The sequence below is a fragment of the Anopheles bellator genome, chromosome 2 (genome assembly GCF_943735745.2).
Source record: "Anopheles bellator chromosome 2, idAnoBellAS_SP24_06.2, whole genome shotgun sequence".
Lineage (NCBI taxonomy): Eukaryota > Metazoa > Arthropoda > Insecta > Diptera > Culicidae > Anopheles > Anopheles bellator.
In genome coordinates this window covers 55,884,055-55,909,780 of record NC_071286.1, presented here as the reverse complement: position 1 = coordinate 55,909,780, position 25,726 = coordinate 55,884,055, and the positions used below count along the sequence as shown (strand labels likewise).

At 44.9% G+C, this 25,726-nt stretch overlaps 3 protein-coding genes across 5 annotated transcripts in view; all 3 read right to left on the bottom strand.

Moving 5' to 3' along the window:
• The window catches only part of LOC131210844 (leupaxin), a 49,426-nt gene extending 33,291 nt beyond the window's left edge, over window positions 1-16,135 (bottom strand). The window contains exon 1 of the mRNA XM_058204145.1: window positions 15,796-16,135. Coding sequence (XP_058060128.1) covers window positions 15,796-15,811 — 16 coding nt within the window. The 5' untranslated portion in view covers window positions 15,812-16,135. The remainder of the gene's footprint in view (window positions 1-15,795) is intronic.
• On the bottom strand, window positions 1,920-7,350 carry LOC131210843 (ubiquitin carboxyl-terminal hydrolase 7). The gene is made up of 2 exons (XM_058204140.1): window positions 7,176-7,350; window positions 1,920-6,261 (listed from the first exon to the last, which is right to left on the bottom strand). Exon 2 carries the CDS (start codon window positions 6,255-6,257, stop codon window positions 2,904-2,906), a length of 3,354 nt encoding a protein of 1,117 aa, XP_058060123.1. The 5' UTR covers window positions 6,258-6,261; window positions 7,176-7,350; the 3' UTR covers window positions 1,920-2,903.
• Window positions 16,136-17,406: 1,271 nt separating the features above from the next.
• Window positions 17,407-25,726, bottom strand: part of LOC131211790 (CD63 antigen) — a 51,823-nt gene continuing 43,503 nt past the window's right edge. For 2 of the 3 annotated variants that reach the window (XM_058205406.1, XM_058205407.1), the window contains 5 exons: window positions 24,698-24,782; window positions 19,977-20,049; window positions 19,744-19,859; window positions 19,288-19,674; window positions 17,407-18,636 (listed from right to left, as the gene is read on the bottom strand). In XM_058205406.1, the coding sequence (XP_058061389.1) occupies window positions 18,571-18,636; window positions 19,288-19,674; window positions 19,744-19,859; window positions 19,977-20,049; window positions 24,698-24,760 (705 nt within the window). In that variant the 5' untranslated portion in view covers window positions 24,761-24,782 and the 3' untranslated portion in view covers window positions 17,407-18,570. The remainder of the gene's footprint in view (window positions 18,637-19,287; window positions 19,675-19,743; window positions 19,860-19,976; window positions 20,050-24,697; window positions 24,783-25,726) is intronic. The other variant, XR_009156915.1, reaches the window with a different exon arrangement.

Genomic DNA, 25,726 nt, shown 5'->3' with positions numbered 1-25,726 from the left:
AGATGAACTTTTGTTGACTTCTTCAAAATCGCTCGATCAAATGGCAGCGCGATAAGAAAGATATGCCACCAGAACCAGGATCGCGCAAGAAAATCGTTCACGAATCACCGTGGGTTAGCCCCGGTGACGGGCAGAGTCCGAAATGCTTGGCTGTTCGCGCCTGTTTACGCGCCCGGACCAAACGATGGTGACATGGCGACTGACCGACTGGCGGGCGGCGCAAGATCGCGCGCTGCGCTCGAGTGGCGGAATTTTCATTAATTCGTCCGTTTCGCTGCTGCTCGGATCTTCGCCGCCACGCTCATTATCTCATTCTCTCGCTCTCTCGCTATCTTGGTGGCGATGGTTTTATATACTCGTTTACCAAATTAATCTAAGCACAAGGCGGAAGGATTTTTCGGCGGCGGATCTGAAACCGCAAGGTTCTTAGCCGCCCGATAGCGTTGAGTGGCTACCTTAGACGGTACCAGTAGACAACAATCGGAAACTAGCACCACGCTCCACTATCATCATCATTAGTGGCGGAACACACCCATCGCATCACGCCTTCCTACGGATACCGGAGGTTTATCGATTGGTTTCCACTCCGGCACGTCGTGTGCCAGAAGCGGATCAGCGAAGCGTCAACCTGATGGATGGGTAGTGTAAGCAAGATAGGCTAAATCGATTGTAACACGCTCAAGTCGTGGGGGACACGCGAGTAGTAAACATCTAGCATTTACGCTACAGCGTAAAGTACCAAACCCAAGTGATTCAGCAGCAGTGAACCGAGTGGTGGCCCGACGACGAAAGCGAAAGTAAGCCAATTATCAAATTAATGTCGCGTCAGCACATTGAAGTCATTAATTATGTTGCCTCTTTCCGTAATATGTTTGCATCCATGATCTGTTAGAAATTGCAATATAGTAACAGTTAAGTTCAAAAACGCTCAGACCGTCGTGTATGCCAATTAAAATCCTTACATTCCAATCAAGACAAAGTAAAAGAATATCAAATATGAGGAATACATTTCGAGTGGGGAAGCAAACAACATCCAAACACGCCAAACAGCACAACAATAATGAACACAGGTTAACCATTATGTTTGAATTTTTATTATTTTTTTTCTTTTTCACTTTTATATTTTTCACAATTTATTTTTCTTTCCTCTTAACATTTGTAATCTCTCGGCGGCCATCTTTTCTTCCATTCGTACAAGGACACACATTGTGGCGTGGAGCCTCCTGCCGCATAATTAGCTGTGTGTTAGATGCAGCATGCAACGATGCACGTGTAACGCATATGAGCGCGAATCCATACTATCTGTCTTAACTTTTGCCTCCATCAACACGCTTCCCTCGCCCTGTAATCCACCGGAAAGCACTGGCATCGTTCATTTCAGTGTTGCTTAAGTTACGGTAGAGCGCAATAGAAAATCATCGGCTTCAGGCAGGTGCATGAGTTTCCATCGTTACCCACCCCCAATTGTCATAGGGCCCGAAGCCCATGCCCGCATCCACGCACAAGTGCACCCATTGCAAATAAGAACTCTGGGGTCACGCACGACCGGCGGCCACTGAAGATGGGGTTTTCACTGTTCAAGCATCAAATTGTCTTCACTTTTGTATCTGTACACTAGAACTTACTGATTACAACGGATAGTGCGGATTTCCAGCAGTTTTTGTTGTAATGTTTCATTTTATGTTATCTTCCGTTCCCCCATTATTCCTTTGCTTTCGCACGCTCTCGCCCGCTCTTTGCTATTTTTACATGTTCAATTTGCCCTCTCGATTTTCTCATACATATCATTTAGTTCACCGAGTTTGATCCATGCTCGAATTCATAACACGGAACTTTGCAATTCTGTTTCTTCATTTACGATAGAAGCTTCCAAGCTGGCTCAAAGCGGTCAGCATCTCTTTTGCGTGATTCTTTCTTTCTCTCTCTCTCTCTTCGATATTTCGTGACGTCATAATTGTATGTTTCGATTGTTCGTTGAGATGAAGATGAAGCTTCACATAACTGGGATTAGTGTGGCATATAGCGCTACGACCACTATGCGCCGCTTTCCGTGGGACAGGAAAATGTTTATTGCAACAGCAAAACGAGTTCTAAAACTTCAAATAAAGAAAAACGACACAATTGGTTCAATCTAATCCGCTAGACACTATAAACAATGTAACTAAGCGCAAAACTATCCTTAAAACAATAAGAAACGTGCAGAATGTGCAAGCTGACTTGCTGATTATAAACTCACTGAGGGACATGTCACACCCTTTTTGACTTGATTTCTACTTGGGACGTTTTTGGTTCTGTGTTACGTTACCGTGTTACTTTCGAGTTATGCTGTGTGGCCATTTCAGAAAAAAATGGCAACGCGTTGCGAAAAGTGTTGATGTTATCGCTATGACAAAGAGACAGAAGACTACGCATTTGCTCCAAATGTATCATCGCGAAAGCCCGCAAACATCACACGGAAAAAAGTACGGCCACTGAAAGAACAATGACGAGCCCTTTGGTTTCTATTATAGATTTGCACACTGAGCAGCACTTTTTAAAAAGTTTTTAAGAAAAAGAAAGCAGGTTTAATGGAAATTGCTACAAATACATAAAACCCTGCTTATTGTATCAATGACAAACAGGTAATGCAAAATTACGCATAAAGGGACACCGGAATATTGACACCGAGCTCCGATTGAATGATATATTCCTAAAGCTCACACAAAAGGACCGACGTCTTCTAATGATAACTTTCAATTTTTCAACCATTTCTGGGCGACTTTCAGCATGTTTTGGTGCATTCCGTTTGACACAAAATTCCATCCGCAACGACGAGTGAGTCACCAAATGCTGTGGGTTACGACTGTGCCCTACCATTCAGAACCGCTTCGGCAAAGGTCCCTTTCTTCACACACGATTACTACCTAATTGTAGATTTTTATCGCCTTCTCCATGTAGTTGAACCTGCTGCGCTTGGTGTTCTTGTTGATGTGCTCGAGCCCGAGGAAGGTGCGCGAATGCGGGTCGTTCAGATCGCCCCGAAAGATCTCGAGCTTGATCTGCATCATTTCATCGTCGATATAATCGATGTGCTCGGTAATGATCGCCAGTCGATACTTTTCCCACTCCTTGTCCGACACTGCCAGCTTCTTTTTCATGCGCTCCTTGAGCGAAGCAAACGTTTCGTCCTGCACGGTCCGTATGAAGAACGGTATTCCGAACACACTCGAGATGTCCTTCGTGAAGTGCAACACCGGCACCAGCATCTCGCCATCACTTAGGTTCACCTCATCCTCTGCCACCTCCTCGATGCGATACATAATCTGATTACCAATGCTCGACTTTTGCACGAACGGATTCTCCGTGTAATCGTGCAGCTGATCGAGAGGCGTATCGTCAGCCGGTCCCGGCGACAGGCGGTTCTTCGCCAGCTCCGAAATGCGCAGCTGTTTCGTGCTGGACTCACTGAATTCGATCACCTTTCGCGCTTCGTCCAGCAGATCGCGCACAGTCCCACTCTTGTTCGGGTACAGTATCAGCTCTTTCTCCTCCTTCAGGTTCGGCATTAGGTATAGGCATCGGAACTGTTTCTTATTTTCCAGCTCGTTGATGTTGATTGACAACTTCTGATAGAACAACTTCCGAATCGTCTTCGTCTTACTGTACTGCAGCACGTCTCGCAGTGAACCGCCGAAGCTGTGTGACAACGGCTGCCCGGGCAGATCGCTGTAATTTTTGCTCTTGAAAAACTGTATCTCGTACGGGTTGACGTTGATGCGCCGACCGACGGCCTTCGCGATTTGGTCGTATGTTGACTCGGACGACAGGTCAAGCGTGAAGCCAGTATCGTTCGGGATCAGCGTGTCCAGAAACACGACCTCCATGCGGCAGAATAGATCCTTGAAGTACGCCTCGCACGTCGGAAACTCGAGGTTCTCCTGCGGTGGGTGGCGCTTCTCGAAAACAATGATTGTACCGTGTCCCAGCAGTGCCAGCGCCTGTTGCAACGTCTGCTGCTGGTCGAGGATTTTTTGCGCCTTATTAATATCAACTACCTCGTAGACCTGTAGCTCGGTATCGGGATCGTAATGTGCTCTTCGGTTCAGGTCTCGCACCAGCTCGGCCACTGTGGCCGACGGTTTGTAGAGACCGTGTCCACAGTAGTTGAGCCGCTTTTCGACCGGATCGTAAAACTTGAAAAACAGCAGCGTATCGTCGAATGTCAGCTTGGCGGGCTCTAGTTCGCCACGACCGCCCGGCGCAGGCAGTTCGAGAAAGATCGTGCAAGAGTGCTTCGTTTCCGGCGATGCATACTTGGCGCACGTTTCGCTCGCCACCGGATCAATGTACTCGAACCGGTGCGGTTTCAGGTTGGAGGGTTTCTTTACCTCCCACAGTCGAAATGTTCCCGGTTCGATCTTGAACGCCCGACCGATCTGTACCGCCACTTGGGCCAGGTCCATCGTTTTGCGCACTTTCAGCGTACGGTAGGCAGCGGTGGCCGCATCGAAGAGATCTGACTTTTGGTGCACTTCCATGTAGTCGGCCAGCAGCACGTTGAGACTGACGTAGTTGGATGCTTCGGTGCGCTCGGTCCGGCGAACCTGCTGGATGCGCCGTTGCTCGTTCAACCGCTCGAGCAGCTCCTCGGGAATGTCGCTCTCTTTCACCTCTTCCAGCACCTGATGAACAACCGATTCGCGCACGTACACCAACATGTACGCGTTACTACTGTGCCGCAGGTTGAGCTCATTGTCGTGTCCACCATAGTTTTGCTCGATCGCTTCGTTTCGGCTGCACCGGCACACGACATCGTCATCAAACTTGCACCATTTGCCGTCGTTCTTCGGGTTGATGTACACGACGTAGTGACCACCGTGGTTGTCACCCGAGTGCACAAGCACTGCATGGAGAATGTACGCGGCCGGCGTGTCCTCGGCCGACTCGAGAAACGGGTCAAGGTTGATCGTTTCGTCAAACTCGAAGCGATCGTTGAACTTTACCGAATTGTCCGAGATCGGATCGTACTGGAAGCGCATAAGGTGCAGGTGCAGCACAGGCGGAAATTTGCTAAACAGTATGCCCTTCTCCGCCTTCTGCAAGCCGTGCTCACCAGCATCGTACTTGTTGTCGCCATCGAGAATTTCGGTGGCAATGTAGTCTTTGAACGACTCCTGTATGTTCTTTTTGCCCTTGATGTTAAGCTGAATGTCGTAGAAAGTTTCCGTTCTGCGGCTGGTGTAATCCACGTTCTGGCACTTGATATAGGATATCATCTTGCCCTCGAACAGCTTGGGGATCGTGCCCTCTAGACTGGTGCCCTTCATCTTGTTCTCCAGCTTGTCGAGCAGCACGCGCAGAAATTCCTGTACATCGTGCTGCATGAACGAGTCGAGCGCATCCCACCCGAAGCTTTTTGTAAGCTTCTTCGTTCCGACCGGCTTGTTCTGTGTTTGTAGATCGTGAAAGACACGCTGTAACGCGAGCGCCACCGACTTGCAGTCATCGTCCGCCTCCGTTGGCATCTTATACACCGCCTTCCGCAATTGGTTTGTGAAGTATAGCGTCTGAAGCAACGAGTTCATGTAGCAGGTGGCACCTTGATTCTTGAGCCCCACGTAGCCAGTGTGTTTCTTTGAGTCCCAGAAGATGCCGCGGGGTGGTTCCGCGTTCACGTACACCTCCAGCGTGATCGTGTCGTTCTCGATGTACCCGTTCGCCGGGTCCTGTATCTCCTGCCAGTTCATGAAGGTCGAGAAGCCCCAGTCGTTTTCCTGCATGCAGAACGTGTGACGAATGCGCCGCACAAATGGTTCGGCGTGCGGATCGACACGCAGCAATCGTAGCTCGGCCGAGGCCGAACAATTCCAGTTGTTGCTTGAGCTTTCACCGTTACACTGGAGGAAGAATCCAAGACCCTTGCCGGGTGACACAGTATTCTCCGTATTTCGGGGCATCGCCAGAATCTTCCACGGCAGGTTGCGCACATAGTACGCCGGAGAGAGGACCGATTCCGTCATGCGGCTAAACTTTGTAATTTGAAAGCTAAAGGTCGCCTCCGATCGTACTTCGTCATTCATATAGTCCTGATCGTCCAACGCCATCGCTTCTCCCGCCCCATCAATATTCTCGATCGGAAGCCCTCCGCCGATACCGCCACCACCGTTAGCAGCAGCAGTTGGTGGGACCACCGCATTGGTGAGGTGGGGAATGTTTGGCGGATCGATCTCATTATCATCCTGCGTATCCATTGCCTCGACCGTTTTGTCGTAGTCCATCGCGCTAGAATGAGAGGTTTTACATCGTTTCGATTTCGGTTCCGCCGCCATGTTGTGCGGTATTTTGAAGCGCAAAATGAAAACAATAGGAACGGAAATAGGCCCGGGTTAGGGAAAACGATGGTTGGTAGAGTGGCGCAGATAAAAAGTGGTCAAATTTGGTTTTTGTTGGTGAATTTGATTGAATGCGGCGTTGTTGTTGGTGGGACATCGGACGTGTGTGGGAAGCGATTTCGGTGTCGGCAACGTTGAGCAGGTGGTAATGGCAGAGGGCCAAAAGAAGGAGAAGTAGTATAATAATTATTAGAAACAGACGCGTTGGAGAAAAGAGAGAGAGAGAGAGAAAAATAAAAACATACTATCAGAACAATCGGATGAACATTCTGTCAACGATGAGCACGAGGGATGAAAGGGAAAGGGAAAACGGGGCAGGAACTAGCTCGAAAGATCTCTAATGATCTGAACGGACAAAACTTTACCTGTCAAGTCAAGAATCGCAATAATAAAATCATTTTAGCATGTAACACTAAACAGCTGTCCGTAGAAAAGAGCGAAAGTCCGTCTTTCTACATTACCGCTCTCTTATTTTACAGCAAACATTGGTCAAATATTTTATGCACGAGCCCAATAATAATAATCTTCGAACAATTGAATAGAAACTCAAAAACAATTTGGGAGACAATTGATCGGTAGATTCACTAAAATGCTACATTACGATCGACGAACGTAATGTGTTTGAAAACATTACCTAATGCCGACAACGTCTTTTGGGTCAAACCATCAGGAGTCTTTCTCAAAAGTACCAAACGAGCCGAATACTTTCGCAGGAAGTGCTGGACAGTAGAGAACTTGAAGGGAAGGGAAGGGAAGGGAAAACCAAGGACAGCCACTGCTGACCGGCAAGGAGTGGATACGTACTTCAATCCCCCTGTCGGAAGAAATTCCTTCCCCGTTTTTGCGGCCGTCCGATGCTGACGTTTTCCACCGAGAGCTGTGAGAAAGCGGGCCAGAAAGTTGAAGTTTACACCGCTTCCTCCACTACTACGATCACCTTCTACTCCCCGACGGCGTTCTCGACCGGTTTCGTTCGCCTTAGATTCGCCCTCGCTGACTGTGGCGATGTTACCAGCTTTTCGACGTTTTGCAGCTTCCACCAAGGAACTGACGATGGAGCTGAGTGACGATGTCTTCGAAGTTTGCTGCTCCTTCGATTGTTGCGCAGCGGAAAGGACGATTGCAGGCTCTTCAGTAGCGACACCGATGGACACCAATCCAATTCCCTCTGCCGACTGCTTTTGCTCCTCTGCGGCTGGTTGTAACTCCGATACTACGTTGTTGGGGGCAGTTTTGTGAGCCTTGCCCCAGCGAATGCCGATCCTTCTAGTGAACCACTTTCGCGAGATTGACGACGAAGAGTGTAACTCCTGTTGTTGCAGTCGGTCTTCCACCGATCCTTGGAAGGATCCTTTCTTTCGCCACTTCCGCAGTGTCACTCGGTCCGGCTTTGCCAATATTTATGATAATAGTATGCTTATGTTGGTCTGCTGCCCTCCAGAGTCCTTTTGCAGCTCCTGTGTGTGAGGGGTGCGTAGTAGGCAATGCGTTTTGTTTTACCGAGAAGAGAAATGAACGACCATAAATTAAATGCACACATGAAGTCAACGGCGAACAACCGCGCGTAGGTGAATCACTAATTTAGCAAGTTCATCCACCGATGCCGCGGCGGTAGGTAGGTCAGGCGGAGCAATAAAAACATTTGCGAGAGCGGAGAAACTTGGCAACTTCTTCGAAAATCTGTATGCACCTCGGAGAGATTCTGTCATTGCTTGCGCCAATAAGACAATCGCCTGTTCTGTGAGGTGTGAGCTGTGAGCGCTGAAGTGAGCTGTAGAGCTGGTGAGCATGAGTTGTCAATGCGAGAGAAAAAGGGACCGCATTGCAAGTTTTCCGCCGTCGAACTGCCAACGCACACCATTGGCACCAATCAATCGATCGCCACTCTTGCGTTGGTGTCTGATATATTGTTGCAAATCCAATTAAAACATTAATTAATTCACCATAAGTAGAACGACTTGTGCGTAACAATCCGCTATGTACACAGTGCAGTTCTGTAATAGTGTTGGTGAGATGATTCTTTCCAAAATGCCTCACTGAATCGTGTCAACCTTTCCTGCTGAGGATGTTGTCATACATTGCTAAGCGATTGCTTAATTTCTTACATACGTTAAACGATGAACCGGCAATAAATCGAATAGCAAATAATGCAAACGGAATATAACGCTAACCGTTAGCAGATCAACCATCGAAAAGCACAAAATTCGAGCGCGATGCTAAAGTGTGCACAAAATATTTGCACACACTTTCCATTCCAAATCTAACTCACGGTCTTTGCTTTCGCTGGTTTCTCACATCAAGCCCACACTGATTTCATTTCTCACAACTCGTACGATGGTGAGCACGCGACTCACTTGGCACAATCTCACGCTGTTCTTGTTCTATCCACCACATTCCTACATTCCTGACCTTCCTACAAATTCGTCGGCATCGGCGCGGAACTGGAGAAAACCTATCCTCACCTTTTCCGACGGATGGAGCACAGCGTGTCTTCTGAATTCAAGAAGCGCGATTTGGTCCTTTCTTTGCTGAGGACAGACAGCCTTTTCTGTCGTCGGTGCCTCTACTCTAGCCGGTATAGCCACTGGTCCCGCTGTTTTCTTCTATCGGATTATGCAACGAGACGCACGGCGACGTTTAATATCTGGTTCCTCGATCTCGTCGCATTCAATTCCGGCTTTCGCTAAAAACATTCGCTTCGATATCCTGTCGCTTTACGTCACTTCTGCTGCCGTCGGGAAACTTATTGGTGCGTTGCACGGTGCATCACAACATTGATAGCCGCTCTCACGAATCTCCACCGACCGTCGTCATCAAACGAAGCGCTGACAATGCTAATGGCAGGGATGGCACGTACGTTCGGATATCCTTTCGCGACACACTAAACCCATTGAATCACTTTTCTCACGGCACCACTTGATTGATATCAACTACTGCACAAATAGCTTTCCACATCCGTGCTTCTCAACACCAACTGCCCGTCTGCTGTGCATATCCGGCCGATCCGAGTAGCGGAGGAAAATCAGGGTGCAAAAAGAGGGATACAAATTAGCAAATTACCCTCTATGAGGAGTTTTTAAAAATATCTGAAAAATAAAAATAACCCTTTTCCACTCCGCCGCTGGGATGTTTAATTTTATAAATCGCAACGAAAGGGGAGAGGAAATGGATGTTTTCAGCCCGATCGACGCACCACAATCTACCAATACTTGGGCACTGCAAAAAGTTGTTCCTCACTCAGTCCCCCCGATGGAGAAGACAGCGAATCGCAATCGATGAAACTCTCCAACCACACAAAAGTTTCATTCGTTCGTTTGCTGGCCCCGTCTCCGTGCATATTCAAGTGCAGCAACCCGAGCTTGCAGCGAAGAAGGATGTGCCGTTTTCTAGTGTTCGTTTCGGTATCGTCACAACAGCGGGACGTGATTTTTTCCACGTCGCCGTAACCCCAATCCGGATACGCCATCGGTCGTGCAGCGGCAAATTCTTTATTCACTGGTGCGTATTTTCTTCTCACACGATGACACAGCGAGAAGAAAAAGTACCAACACCCTGCCAAGCCGCGCATCATGGCTTGGGCAGCGGAGGTTGTTTTCTTCACCGCCGCCGTCGCCGCATAATGGCAGCAGTTCGCGGTGTGAATCCTGAACCTTTTCGAGGGGCGACGCAAAAGTGTCTCACTATGGCCACTGTCAACTGGTGTTAGCAGTCGCGTACCTTCACCCGGAACTGCCCTAGCCGCGGGGCCACACCGATTTCGGCGTTATTTTTCACTAGTTTATGCACAACTTTGCAGCAGGCGGAACAGAGCGACAGATAGAAAACTCTTTCGTGTGTGACCTGTGAAGAAGAAAGGCATCCTGAGTCGACACTACCACAGCGCGCGGCGGCTGAATTGCTACGCCGCAACCGAGCGGGGCCACACGCACACCGTGGCACTCCGCGAGCGACGACCGAAAGTGGTCTCAATTCTGCTGGCGACCTGCGTACCACACCACCTCCGCTCGATCGGTGCGTAATCGTTCGAATGTTCCTGCCCAAACGGGCACTAATGGATCGAGAGAATATTGGAATACTCTGCTGTGCACGGCCGGTGAACGGTGCTGCTAACCGTCACGGACGGACCGAAAAACACTCCTTTTTTCTCACCAGACGAAGCGGTTCGCACACTGGTGCGTCGTGTATTGAAAGGCGAATCGGTAACACAAAGTATCGTCCTGAGCGGCGCGTGATGCTTTCGTGTTCGTGCGTTGGATTTTTTTGACAACTGGCGCTGATTTCGAAAACTGCACAAATGTGACCAGCCGAAGGATCGACCGACCGAAGGTGTGGTCGAAGGTGGCGCTCAGACATTTTGACAGACGGGAACTCACTTCGATATTCGAACAGTGAGACAGTTGGGACATTTGTAAACAATTGCATTTGCGTCGAAATTTCGGCCAGTAAAAGGCTTAAACTGTGATAAGAATTTTGTACAACGATAAGGAAAAAGAATTTTGTTTATGTAAAAAATATGAAAATTCACTTTCCAATTACTTACCTTACTTTTGAGTAATATCAACATGTTGATGCATTTAATGCACGGTTGCCACCGAAAACATTTTTAGAATAATATGAGTGTGTCAAAACTAGTTCCCGATAAAATTATTAATTATGCCAGTAGTTTCCTTGAAGGCCGAACGAAGTCCCCGTGTTCTGGTGTGCCAAACAGAAAGAAACGTTTCGAGGAAATGAAAGTAATCCCGGCCTGAACGAAGCAGGGCTGCCATTGAAATTCCATTGACCACAACCGTACCGTGCACTTTAAATTTAGAGTAGTTTCCATCGATTCGAGGAATGCTCAAATGGTAAGATTCGCTGCAAGCTCGGCGATTGGCAATAGGCATCGAAAAGATCGTGTAGCGTTTAATAGGCGCCAGTTTTCGCCAAATAGGGTAAACAACAATTTGCAAGCGCCTCTCAAGATCATGATCATTCCTCGAAAACGAAGAAAACCTCGATTCGCACATTGGGTCTGCTTATGTGGTGTCCCACAGGCAAGGCCACATCGTAAAAAAATCCCTACACACTTGATGCCGGTCTCTTGGTGCACGGATCAAAAGCGAAACCCATGGAGTACCATGACCTTTCGCCGACAGTCACGGTGGCGACAACATTCGCGGCGCCAGCCACGGAGCATGGTGTCGCCTGCTGCGAAGCAACCTTCGACCATTCATCATGCCAATTATGCTTCATGGCACTGCTTCAGGTGCCTCTGTTCCTGCTTTCGAATCGCACAGTTGGTCGGATGGTCCCCAATGCGCAATCACGTGTAACCTTACGACCATATGGCGGAAGTAAGCATACTAGGCTCCATTCCAATACTGGGTTCGGTGCTCGAGTAATTTAAAAACAGAAAAGATCACGAAAAATGCTACACAATGCACCACAATCGAAGGATCTTGCAGAGCCACAGCTTTGTGGAACAGGCACATTATGTACGTAACGTCATAGAACGCACCATATGTTGGTGTTGTGGTTCCCTGGCCATGGCCGAGAAGAATTTGTTAGCTAAGTCGGCTCAACATGCTTCAAAATCCCCAGCGGCCGGTTCTTGTTCTCAGACAACATTAAACTCTGTCCCAATCCAATAACACGATCTAAAATATAAATGGACCATCATTCAATTCGGAAAAAAATGCAGAGCGAAAACAGCATCATAAAGCTAACGGCCTGCATAAGTAAATTAATTAGAGCAGAACAAATCGCAAACAGATGTTATGTTTATGGGTTGCGATCCATCGCACTAGCGATCAGCCCTTCAGCATTGGTACAGTAGACGAGGTTGTCGTTTTTCAAGAATGATGCATGATACGATACGATTTTCCAAGAATTGTGGTATAAAAAGGCAAAAATACTGGGTACTGTAACAAATATCTACTAAACATAATCCCACCTTAACAGGCAACTAATTTACGATAGCATAAATACCGTATCGCTTGCATAATTTGACCTGACTTTGCATCGTTTTGAAAAAATTAGAGAACTATCACTACTTTGCGTCGGCATGCATGTGTCGATGGCTCTGACCTCAAAACATCATCCAGAGCGATTCGCACTTTCCGATGCACGCCGGACGAATTAGCAAACATTGCATCCTTTTCCGCGCCAGAAACTATTTCGATGATCTCGACTGTGCTCCCCTGCACATATTGGTTGTTGCAACGATCTTTCGCGACACTTGGCGACGTGTTATTTTTCACTTTCAATCTTACGGGAGTTCATCCTCCGCTTGCCGGGGGAGACTCATGGAATTGGTATGTTTACTCATTTCGATCCACCATGGCGCGAAGTGTGGCGACAGCTTGTTGACTGCTAATGAGTTTGCTGAAGTTGTCACAGAGATTTCCGGGCCCCCGTTTCGGTCAATAGTACCGTCAAAATGCACTTATGTTTCATGCGCACACTTCATGTGGGCCGTACGTAATCATCACGGTTAGGCAATTGTGTTGAGATATAAAGTCAAACCATATAACGACGACAACGACACCTAAACTAGGCAAGGTGTGGTTTAAAATGGGCAAACAGGCAGTAAAAGGCGATTGTCAACAAAACCACCAATGATGGGCAACACACCGCAGAATAAAACATAGTTTTGAGAAAATTAACAACGATCGCTGCACGATTCATATTTAAACTCAAGATCGTGCTCTTGTTGAAACCAAACGAAATAAGTATATTTATGTTGCACTGCCGATCACTTTCGATTCACCTTAAAACTCAAGTTTTCATCTAAACTTGATCGCTTTCTTAAACTTATTACATCCGGAAATACAGATTTTCGAAACGACTCGCTGTTTCGTGTGGGAAACAAAAAAAAACAGACGTGACACTAAACACTCATCGCATCGAAAACCAACGCGAACCGGCGCGACCGCGCTCAAAACTCGAACTAATCGCGCAAAAAGTAAATTCAAGCCCTCACGCAAAGGCAAAGGCTGATTCCGCGCGCCGATCACGCCCCATGTGCCTTGTCGTACGGCGGTCGTGCTCTCCCGGGAGATGCAGTCGTGGTCGCCCTGTGAGATCGGCGCAGCTACAAAAGTTGACTCACGGAAGTGAGCGAGCATCGATCGTGATGCTCACGGCCAAAGCTAATGCACCGACGAACATCGAAGATCAATTGCCTATGCTTCAATGGAGAGCGGCACAAGATCTATGTTGCGGAGAGTGAACGACCAACTACTTTCACTATCGCCGGTGGCGGCATGTCTCAAGAAGCTAGCCAGCCAGTGACACATTATCATGTTTCGTGTACACGTACGACAGTAGTATTTTTAGTAGTGCGCACCGTACCGCTCCTAGCCGAAGGAGTGTCAGGCTGCTAGACTGCCGTAGTGGATGGATATCGTCGGATGTTTTGAAAAATTGGGGCGCTTGAAATTGCTTCTCCACCTCGGCTCCATCGCATGGCGCCGGAAGATCACTGTGAGTGAGTTTAGAACAGCGTTCGAAGGCAACAGCGTTCTGAAGGCCGATTTTTCAATTTGTCGAAATCTATTTTATTTCCCATTAAGTTTCAACGCATTCCAATTTTCCGGCGCATTTCGACTGACGATAAGGCCAACAGAGAGCGATCCATTAATCAGCGATCATTCAATGGTGATTGACGATACCGAATGGAGCAAAACGGAACATAAAGAAAGATAGAAGAAGACAAACTGAAACTGGAACACTTTTCCAAACTGCTCTGCTGGAGAATCTTTTCAAGTTGATCTGCTTATGGGGTGCACTTCACAGCACAGTAGAGGGAATGCAGATAAATTTAAGTGAGAATGCAGACCTGGAATGCGCTCGTAGAAGCATGAGCTCCGGAATATTAGTAATTGATGAATCTATGGTATTTATGGTTATTTATGGTATGGATTTATGGTCGGGTTTGCCGTTTCTAAGATGTTTCGTGATTAACCTGTACATTCCTTAATATATGAGCAGTTGTTATCTTATTTACAATATTTAAGTTTCGATGGTTTTTACAACCCACAACCTATCTCTGCAACACCACCATGCATCGCTTGAGCGCACGAAAGAACTACACTGCATCGTTTGCACCGTGTTTGCAACTAGCACAAAGGCACGGAATGGATTCTCCCATCAATCCATCATCATCATCGGCCAAAGGTATTCACTCCGAGGGGCCCCAAATCGGCGATCGAACAATATTTCGATGGTCGCTCGATGTCGGTCGCCACTTGAATCCGAGCCAACTGCTAATCTACGCGAAGAGCATAAACAAGCGGCGCCTTGGCGATAAGTTCTATGTCAAGGATTCGTGCGATCGTCCATCGTGAGGGCAAAACCGTTCGATCGGCTTCGAAGACTAAAAATAGTGTTCGATAGTGTTTCGTGTACAGCTGGTCTTTTGCAGGAAACTTGGTCTAAACAGCGGAGAGAATGCAGAAGCACGGCTTTGTTCACGCAAATGTTACAAAATCCCATCGAACAGTTTATTTTGTGGTTGTACATATGATAATAATATCGATAACAAGTAGTATTTCTGGTCATTATATCCCGAATTTCTTGTTTAGTATAACTTTATGGTTTAAAAATATAATTAAACGTGCGGAGCTTTGCAAAGAGACCCCCAACAACTGAATGTTTATCAAAGTCCGTAAAAAGCACCACACACGGTTGAGCAAACTTTGTAATCAATCAAATAGCCGGTTTGTCGAGGACAGATCCCACGACCTTCCGACGTTGAGCCGTTTTTCGTTTGAATCGAAAAGGCACCTTGCTTCTTCCGTTTGCCACAGCAACAAATGTATCGGCAAGCGGTGGGATTTTGTCTTTCGCCTTCTTGTTTCATCTTTTCCAATCGGCGATCCGACAACTACGTCGTGTGATCACGTATCAATGTCGAGGCTTTTCAAGACCCGATGAAATTGCCTCGGAACGTGGGGCTTGTTTCGCGGAACTGTTTTTGGAGGCTCTGTGTTGGGCGCAGACGAGCGACCAGGCCGCATGATAGATTCCTTATAAGGAAATTCATCTCTATGCGGTCCGGTTTTGGTCTGCCTCGCTGTCTTTTCGACGGTGGCCTTCCAGCTCCAGGCGCGGCCCAGTGTTGGTGATCGGTTCATGTCGCAGTTCACATATTATTTTTACTGGTTTTCTGCTGCGATCGGCGTCCAGTGGCGGTGAACCGGATACCCAGCAGGAGCCAAACCAATTCATCGATTAGACATCGTTCCGTGATATGATTGCTTCCGTTTTTTTTGCTTTTACACGTGTGCCCTGTGTTTGCTTTCGGCTCGTTTGCCAGAAATAGAAAGCAATTTAAAATATACCAGCACGGAAATGCTATCACCTTTGGTTGGAACAACATCCGGAAGATTGCTGTCCTCGCCCGTGGTTGAAATGAAACACCTTATATCCTATGACTCACCGAGATCGTCCATCATCTGCTGCTCCGGATGCTGGCGGTAAATTCAGGTTCTTTTGCGACCCTAGGTCAGTGGAGTGTCTGTAGTAATGCACTAATTTACTATTTATTACACCAACTAGTCTGTTAGGCGACACAGGAGAAAGATTTGAAAACGACTAATAACTTCACATTCACTGTGCCATTCCAACAAAAACACAAACCGTACACAAAACTACACACCACATAATCCGCACCTCTGAATGAACCGATTAGTTAAACATGAATTCGCCCAAAACTCGCACAATGGTTTGTGCAATTTCCGTGCACGCAGCAAATACACAAAATCGCCGATAGAAAAACAACGAAATTCCCGGAGCGTAGAAATTTTGTTTGTTTTTTTGACGTTTTGATAACGAAAGAGCGTTCTAGAGTGAGACAGAGATGGAGAATCGGTTGTCGAATGTGACAGTTCGAAAATGAGTGCCTCTCGTACACTGTAAATTGTTTTACCCGCCCGGCAATTTCGAAGTTTCATCGAAAGACGCTATTGAAATCGGTGATTCGATGATAGGAAAACGTCGACCGTTTAAAGGAAGTAAATATTTTTAAGTAGATCGTACAATCATTAAACAATACAAACCTTTAACCGGTCACCGAAGAACGAAGTTTCGTCGAATATGTGTCCCATATATTTTATTCTTGATAGTTTCTAGCAATTAATCAGTAAAATACATTTATAAAAATATCAACACCGTCGATCTCTACTTTACTCTACTTGCGCACGCTGCTGGCTAAGATTTCAATCGTGCCTGTTGCGTAAATAGAAACAAAAAACAAGAGATATTTGCTCGATAACTGGAACGCTCAACCCAAAACCGGTGTTGTATGTTGTGTGTACGTACTACGGTCACGATAACGGTAGCAATAGTAACTGCAATATTATTGACAAACATTCGATCTTGAAGCAAATTGTGAGCTAATGCGGTCTGTTGGTAGGATTGTCGGAAATCAAACGGAAAACTCTGAGCGAATATAAAAATACAATCACGATGAATTAGATTATCATTATTCGAACGGATTCGTTTTTAATCCCTTGGATTTACTATTGTTTCTCGATTAGAGGATTTGTAAATAGTTGTAAATTTTGCTGCATTTGTTCTATTCTTTTTCTACTTTTGCGTTTGAGCATTCACGGTTCAACATGGTCGAGACGATCTCCCTTGCTGTGAGGGCGCGGCATTGGGTTACAATGGAAAAAACGTTTAATTTTTTATTTGATTAACTGAAACTTTTCGCACTGATTGTGATCGACTTCGTTCGAACAAATTGAGATTCGTTTTTCGGTACGTGCGCATTGGAAAACTCGTGCATTTACGTCCGCCCTTCTTCAGAAATCATTAAGTGCCCGATATGAAAACACTTTCGCTACAGCCCTCAGATAAAGAGTAATTTGGATGCACTATAATGTGCCTCTACGTTGTAAAGTTACAAATGGATTACACTCTACATGTGTAGCTATGATAAATGAGAAAAAAGGTGAAAAATATATTTTATATTAATGCTTTTGCATCATTCTAAATCCGGCAAAGTATTCATCAACCTACTGAGCAAATGTACTCATTTTCTTCCACACAAAGCCTCTGCTCGTACAATTTCTGGTGCGCCGAAAAGCCTGTTTGCTGAACAAACTGTGCTACAAATGGTTTCAATTGCAATATTACACAATTTGTTCTTCCTACTTTGTTGCGATGTCACTGCAAAATTGTATGCACTTCGAATGTTTGGAATATACTTTCATCATGTTTCTTTGATTTTGATACCGCAATAGTTCTATTAAACAGTAGAAGTGAGTACCAGCGCTTCTTCGTATTTTACTAAACGTACGTACTTCTTTAGGGCGCTTTACTAAAACGATCAAAGCCAACGGAATCCACACATCGAACTCGTATATTGGTCTTGCGCTCAGTTAAAGTTCGTTATTGCACGATTGGCAGGACCTTGCTCAACTTCCACGAACGGGGCAAAAGAATAATCTATTCCAATATTGTTTGGATATACACACTCGCCGTTGAATGTACCATTTAATCTGATGCACTACACTAAACATTTATTTCAAGCAACAACCTCTCACACGAAATGCGACAAAATTCGAACTAGTGATCATCGTACATAGCACGAACCATTCGTTCTTCTCCTGAACGGAGTTCATTCTACATGCTGCTGCAGTGATACAATTCTAAACGCCTCTAAAGTCTTCCCGATTGGTAAAATTATTGATTTCAGTTTGTTCCCATTTCGAAATTGTTGACTTGGTGGGAGAGGGTTTTGATTTTCCTGTTCACTACATGGTGGAGGTATTTTGTGAGATTTTTTGCTTCCATTGGCCCACTCGTTAATGTAGCGCTTTATCCGGCTGCCAAAAATCGATCCCTTTTTCTCACTGAGGGTGGTGTATTTCAAAAGGGAGGTTAGCTATCTCTACATAAAGATGAGCAACTGTGTAATGCCTAGAAAGTAAGATTGAAATGTGTAAAGGTGCTCTACTATTATTATTACTATTATTTGAGCTGCGGCTAGTTTTGATTACGATTCGTGAATTTCTGGAGCAGGAATGGTTTCATTTCTACTCCGTGTTGCTCTCTCTATGCTTCGTTCGTTTTCGATGATCTTCCGTCCGCAGGTGATCCTTTTCAGTACGCCCACCCACAAGGAATGTTTGTGTTGATTCGCATTTTCTTCTCGGCGCATTTCCATTCTTCTTATAGCGGTGCTGCAAAATAAGCTGTCCGAGGCAATTTAGACGGTTTCGTACTGGCGCCGGAACGAACCATACAGACAACAGGCCAAGAGGACGGCGATGAGCTGAAACGAAAACAGGAAAGAAAAATGGAAAACTGTCTCACTTTTCCGCATGAAGTTAGCACAAGACACTGCCCCATGTCCGTCATCGTTAGCATCATTCCCACCGATACACCGAAGTGTATTCAGAGTTCGTATGAAATTTGAAAGTGAAATATTTGCCAACCACAAAACGTCAGCATTCAAGAGCACGTTCCACTTGATGCTTGAACGGAACAACTCCTGGAATGAACGGTCTGATGCACACCAATTGCATTTATAAGCCATCCTTATTAGCATATTTTTTAAACTTGTGTTTTTGGATATTTAGAAACCAAAAAGCGAGCGCTCTACTGACTGCTAAATTCTCGTTCTCGGAAGGGCGACAGAGATCACACACCCAGACGGATTGTGGGCTTAAATTTCGAGTGCGGTTATGCCGCTTGTATCTGACCCTTAAAACTGCTTTTAATTTCAGAGGGAAATGGTCGCAAATTCCTCGGTTTGCGGTAACTTTTATGGTTTGTAGTACCTCGACGAATTGTGGAAATTGTTTTAAACGATAAAGGGGACAAACGATCGCGGCAGAAATGGGAAACCATGGAACCATTGAAACCACATCCCACTTTTCGCAGTGCGGCTCCATCGGATTGTTTGTTGCGTAAGCTAACTAACCTGAACGATAGCCAGCCCAATGCCGATGCCGGCCAGAATCAACGATTTGGAACCGAGGAAATTGGAGAGCTTCGAAAAGCAGCCCTCAGTCGAGGCATGCTCTCTAGTACACTTGTTCACCCCGACCGGCATCCGGTGGCAGCAGGCTCGCGGTACGGTGTCGTTCTTATAGATCGGTTCCCAATCTTCAGGGCCTTTGATGCCGCAGCACTGCATCTCCGACTGCACCAGATTCCACGCTTCCTGGGCGCCCTTATCGGTGGCGTAACTGTCGAGCGTTTTGTTGAAGCCCTTCTCAAGGATGCCGCTCAGCTCCTCGTGCTTATAGTATCCAGCAACGCCGATACCGATTTCGGCCAAGAATACCAACCCGAGGAAGATCGAAAACTGTAACGAACGAAAGAACAAAGGTTTGAAGAAAAGAAACATTTTACAACGCAACGCAACGGAACGGACCGTTATTATCATGCAAGGACTCTCCTTGGCAGCGCCACAGCATCCGAAGCATGCCACCACGAAGATGATGGAGCCAATCACGATCAGCACTATCGGAGCAGTCCAGAAGCTCTCCCCTGGGAAAGAGAAACACAAAGAGCAACATTAGAAAAACAATTCGAACTCGGCTTACAGTGCTTTTCGTTGCCCCTTTCGGACACATTAGCCGCCCCAGTGAGGTGGTCAATATTTACCGACAAAGTTCGAGTAATGGTAGTAGTAAGACTGTATGACCGCGCCTGTTACAATCACCACCAGTCCGGTGATCTGCGGGAGAGGACAGAAAACAAAAAATAGATCGGTCAGGTTGAACAAACACAGGGGGCAAAACCAATCAGCATTGATGGGCCGTGAGGACAAACACGATGAGTTTAATTGCAACTTTCCATGGACTTCCGCTATTGCGAGGAAGGATTTAGTTTTTTATCTTTACCGCGAAAACCGTGAATTCCGGGCGTGAACGAATGGTGACCTAAATTCGTTTGTTCATTACGCTAACGACATTTGCAAGGTTGAACCGAAGAACACGTTCGTCCGAATAGATAGTTTGGGCAGATAGTTTGGAATGGATGGAACGGCTTTGGATGGTTGGGTTTGTGGTTTGTTGTGTTTATGGGAAAAGAACGTCGTCCTTCACAATTATAAAGTTTTGAAAATTCAATCTGGTAATTTGTGAAACCATTTGGTATTTTGTGAAACATTTTTGGTTTCAAAATTTATTCATTTTTTGTGAACTGAGAAAACAGTTTGTACCATTCAATGCAAAACAAAACACATTATTTAAAAAACTTTCGATGTGAGCCTGATACTAGTCTGTCAGTAGAGATTTTTTAGAGACACCTGGTCCATTAACGGTGATTCTAAAATTGCAATACCAACGCTTGATACAAACTTTTGAAGACCCATGGAATGTTTTCTTTTTAGAACTGAAAAATATTGCTTCATTTTCATGAATTCCAGATGTAATCAATTTCAATTTATCCCTTTTCCATTAGCCAACGTGCACAGCGTGATTTTGTCAGCTCACGTAAAACTAAGGAATTTCTCGGAGTTCATGTTGGAGATTCTCTTGGGGTCGTCTAGAAGAATGCATCAGCTTTAAACCTTTTTTGACACATGGTACGTGTACATTATTGAGCAGCATCAAGGAATTTAAATTTGCATGTATGTCCATTTGAAGGCAAATCTTGTTAATGCCCTAATACGGAACCAGTTTTTTTGTCAGAATCTCCGAGACCAACTGAGAATTTGTAGCAGACGCAAGGCGACACAACAAGTAATCAGGTTTGCAGAAATTATCACCTTCGCAGATTACAAGATTGACCATGTTTGCCCTAGAGCGCAGTAGACACCATCGAAGAGAATTTAAGTTCCGTCACAAAATCGTTACACGTACTACTTCTGCATGCTTCTGGCTTCTGGCATACTTCTGTACGACATACTCAAAAAAGAGAAAAAAAGAAAGACGTTTCCAAAGATCCTGCGTCCAGCCGAATCAACATCAATAATGCACCAGCACGTCAACTTCTCCAGACTTCCTTTAAGTACGGTTGGTCAGGAAAGAAGGACGGCAAAATGAAATATGGTACGATGCACCATCAGTTCTTCTTTAAAGCTGGCTGCAGCGCTTTTTAGCTACTATCATCCCTCCGAGGGCAGAGCAAAGTTGCACGGAGGAAAAACTAATTTACTCGCCACAATTAATCAATATTTCATAATGAGAAAATGATCAGCTGTGTCCCGGAACCCCGGTGGACATGGCAGCGGTTCTGAGCGAAACACGTTGAAGTCTATCATCGGCTCGAGATTTAATGGGTTTAATGGCAGACAGTTTGCTGGAAAGAGGTACGATGGGGAAAACTAGGAGGAGGCATCAAGAGTTTGATGGACAGTTTTGAAATCGATAAAAGAAGTGCTTCGTTAATTAAAAATTCTCTTAGAAGATCCGTTCCGGTGCAGTCTGCTGGTTCGTGGAGTTTTGCACACTAATATAGTATATGCTGTATTTACTTTGTGTCTTACTATAAATGGAATGTTGCAATCTTTGTGAAACGTATCTTTGAAGGAAGTAGATTTTCAATTTAAGTTTTTTTTTAAATTTTGTTTGCAACAGTCTTAAGTAGATAAGCATTACACACTCTAAAGTGATGAGCAGCAGAGCACCGTCGATGACTTCGAACTCCAATATCATCTCCTGATATGCTGCTTGATGTGCGTAAAACATCACAGTAACATAACCCATCCAGCTTTATCAAGTCATACAGAATGCGATAACAACGCCAAACTGGTCCACTGTCGTGTGGTTGTCAATAGATAGTATCAGAACAGTGTTTCAATGCTGCGTGTTTTTCGATTTTTAATTTCAGAAGTCATGTACGCACGCTTCCGCGTTTGTTTGATAAGGTCGTTTTGGCTTCTGGCCGAAAAGCTATGTTGCAACATTGGCACAGCATTGAAGCAGTAGTAGTGCTAGGCAACACCAGACGACACACGATTTCAACATTTGCAATTACCAGATGGTGACAAGTGCCATTTTCTGCCACGAACCAAATCAATACAATACTAAAACCATTAGCATTGACCAAATCTTACACCATTTAAAGTACTTCTTATGCAATATAAACAGATACTTCGTTGAGCTGTCTTCAAATATCGCTCAATTTACCCGTTTGCTTTAAAAATTTCATTGAGGTTCTTTCATTACCATTTGCCATCACCGTTCAGAAGATGACATACCTTGATTTGACCAAGCATAACCCAATTAATTGCATTGTATGACTGTTCTACCCACTTCAACCAATCATTCTCACTTCACGGCAGCACATCAAATGCTTTGTGCCAACGTTGGCACCCATATTAACGCAGCAACTGATTTGCCCAATCAAATGACCAACCATTCCTCAGTCAGTGGCACTGCATGTGCATAAAATGTGCAACTGCATGCTCCTCGTACTGGGACGCAATTGAATGCAAATGTGTCTAATCATGTTAACAATTTGCAACACATTGAACAGTCACACGCTTGGGATCTTACTAAAGAGGTTGTTATAATAAACGGAATACGGAATTAGAGAATATATAAATGATGCATATTCACGCCTGATAGGTGGTGGATCTCATTTTGCGCATTTATTCCCGTTTTCACAAAAAAGGCATTTAACATCAAAAACCGACACAAGCCCCAGTGGACGCGGAGAGAAAAACATTCTCCACCGCACTGATAGAAGAGCATCACGTGGAAGCGAATGCTGTGCTCGAATAAATCTAGCATTTGAATTAACATTTTAATTAAATTACTTTTGCCTCCGCCACACGTGCCTCGATCGCCGCCTGTCCATGCTTTGCCGCGTGATATGCACTGCGTTTTGGAGATGTAAATTTACATCAACCCACAACTCAAATTTCAAAGCGCAAAGCATCGCAACGGAATAGTCATTTCATTTCCTATAACACATCCATTGCCCGATAGCATATGATTGAGGCCTTTCCGTTGTTCGGCCATTTGTTTTGAAATGAATTTAACGATACGTAAAATCCGTGATGTTTTCGGAAAATTATTTATGCTCCAGAGCTAAGCCAAAATATTCGCAGATAAATGAATCTACTGAGCTATTCGACAGCGACATACGAAACCGTCGCATTCTCTGTGAAGTTTGCGAAATTTGGGAATCCTGAATAAAAGCGAAACCTTAAACTAACCACTCTCGTATCTCGTATACAGCTGAAATGTAGTGGCCTATTGGTGGGAACTTTTGAATGTTTGAAAAGATCGGAAACAGAATTTGAAGTACCACATCCACATTCTACCGTTGGGGGGTTGTTTTGTGGTACGCTCGCAGCAGCAAAAGAAAGGCAATTTTCCACTCCAAACAGAGGAACGGCACACTTTTGGACCCTTTTCAGGCTCATTACATTTAAGCACCGGTCGGCGGTAGAAAGTCTGTAACGAAGTTCGGAGGGCCAGACCTCTTGTATCATGAAAATTCAGCAGCCTCCGATCCCGCCGCTGATTGCTCTCGGTAGGCCAATTTACAGTTCCATTTTACGCCGTCAAGCCATTGTTAGGTCATGTTCGTTTGGAGCGTCTCTGGAAGCAAGGGGCCCGGTACGGATGATTGTGCCCAGTTTTGGCGAGACAGAAAGGGATTAAAATCTATTAAAAGCATAAATTTAGGCTATCGCATTTCTTCATGCTGGCTCTCTCGTGGGCAAGCCTTAAGAATTTTGCTATCAACACGATGTAACGGGTTAGGTTGGTGCCTGATAACAGCCCAAACATACAAAGTTTACTAATTTAAACGGTTTATAGCTAAATCAACAGCCTTTACTATAAACATTTAATGTAAGTTTTATTAAGTAACATTTCCGATATCAATCATACAATGTTTACTAAAAACTTTAGGTACAATAAAGTAAACGTTTACGTTAATTACGTTTAAAATTAAATTATTACTTTTTTGATGCATATTTAAATAAATATCCTTTCGCTCGGATCAACCTGAACTTCTCCCTTTACCCATCATTAGGGTAAATTAAATAAACTTCACTGCACCGTTGCTGCCCTTCGAGCCCTATGCTAGCCACGTATTTTAATGACCTCTCTTGCCAGCACCGGAAGCAAGTGCAGTGATGCCGTCAAGGTAAACTTTCCACCAAAGTGTAGCCTCGCTCCAGTGGCCACCTCAGGCTATCGTTGAAATCACTGATACGCCACTACTGCCACACCAAATACCACAAATAGCCTTGGGTGTAAAGCGCACTTTCCACACTGTTCGCGGTTAAGATTGGCCGATCGATGTTGGTTGTTGATAGTCACATCAGAAATCATTCTGCGCTGTCAACACTGCCGCCGACAGTAGTTTCCAATTATTGAATATGTGCTGAAAGTGTATTGGTTCTTTTTAATGAAGCTTACCGCAAACAGGAAATTAAAGAAAAACACCAGATAGCGCACGCACGATATTCCTAACGAAGGCATTTTGAGGCTTGCGTGTTGAGTGCTGCAAATAGAAGACAGAATATACTAAGTTTTGCTTGAACATATTTGCTTGATTGAATATTGTTTTAAAATATAAAACATTAAAAATAAAAAGCAATAAATTATACAATATTAAATTATTCCACTAACACGGGGGGCATTATAGGGATAATTGATACAAAACATGAAACATCAAACGTTTCCGAAACCATTCATCTTAACATGTAACACTTGCTACGGTGGCAGCACTCATTTTATTTTACTCAAAACTGGAAAAGTTGTTTAACGGAAATCTTAAATCAACATGCTGACTTCTCCCGGTTGTTGATTCTTCACGTGTTTGCGTGCTGCAGTCTGTATGTTAATCGATATGTTGTTTAAATTTGAGGCACGTATATTTCTTCAACGAAATACAACCCAACATGGTCCGCAGCTTAAATGGGATCAGATTAAAAGAGGAACGCCTGAAACCGGAGAATATTTATATTCTTTAATCGACGATCAATGAAGTGTAGACTAGGTATTCTTTTTTCTTTCGACTCAATGCGGCTTCCTGCAAATATATTCTGTGGGGGTGTTTCAAATTAATCCTCCGAACAATTGGAACAGAACTCTGTCGTCCTATAAAAGCTATACTTTCGTTGTCTAATCCAGCACTTTTCTGGTTCTCCTTGATTTGCGAGGGATTTTCAAAGTAAAAGGTAACTTTTCGACATACTCCTCATTTTACTTTTAATTAAATTAATCCATCTTCCATCTTTAACCCTTAGCCTAACGGACTTAGCTTGACCCGTACCTCCATCAGAAAGGCAGTCTTGAATTACATAGCACCCGTAAACTGGTAGCATTGTTAAATAACAGCTCAACCTTACCCTTGAAATCAAGTCAGGTTGAACAAAATCGAAAAACATGTTTTTCATGGGCAAAAGTTTGAAGGTAATTAGATATTCCTCAGTGTATAAAAGT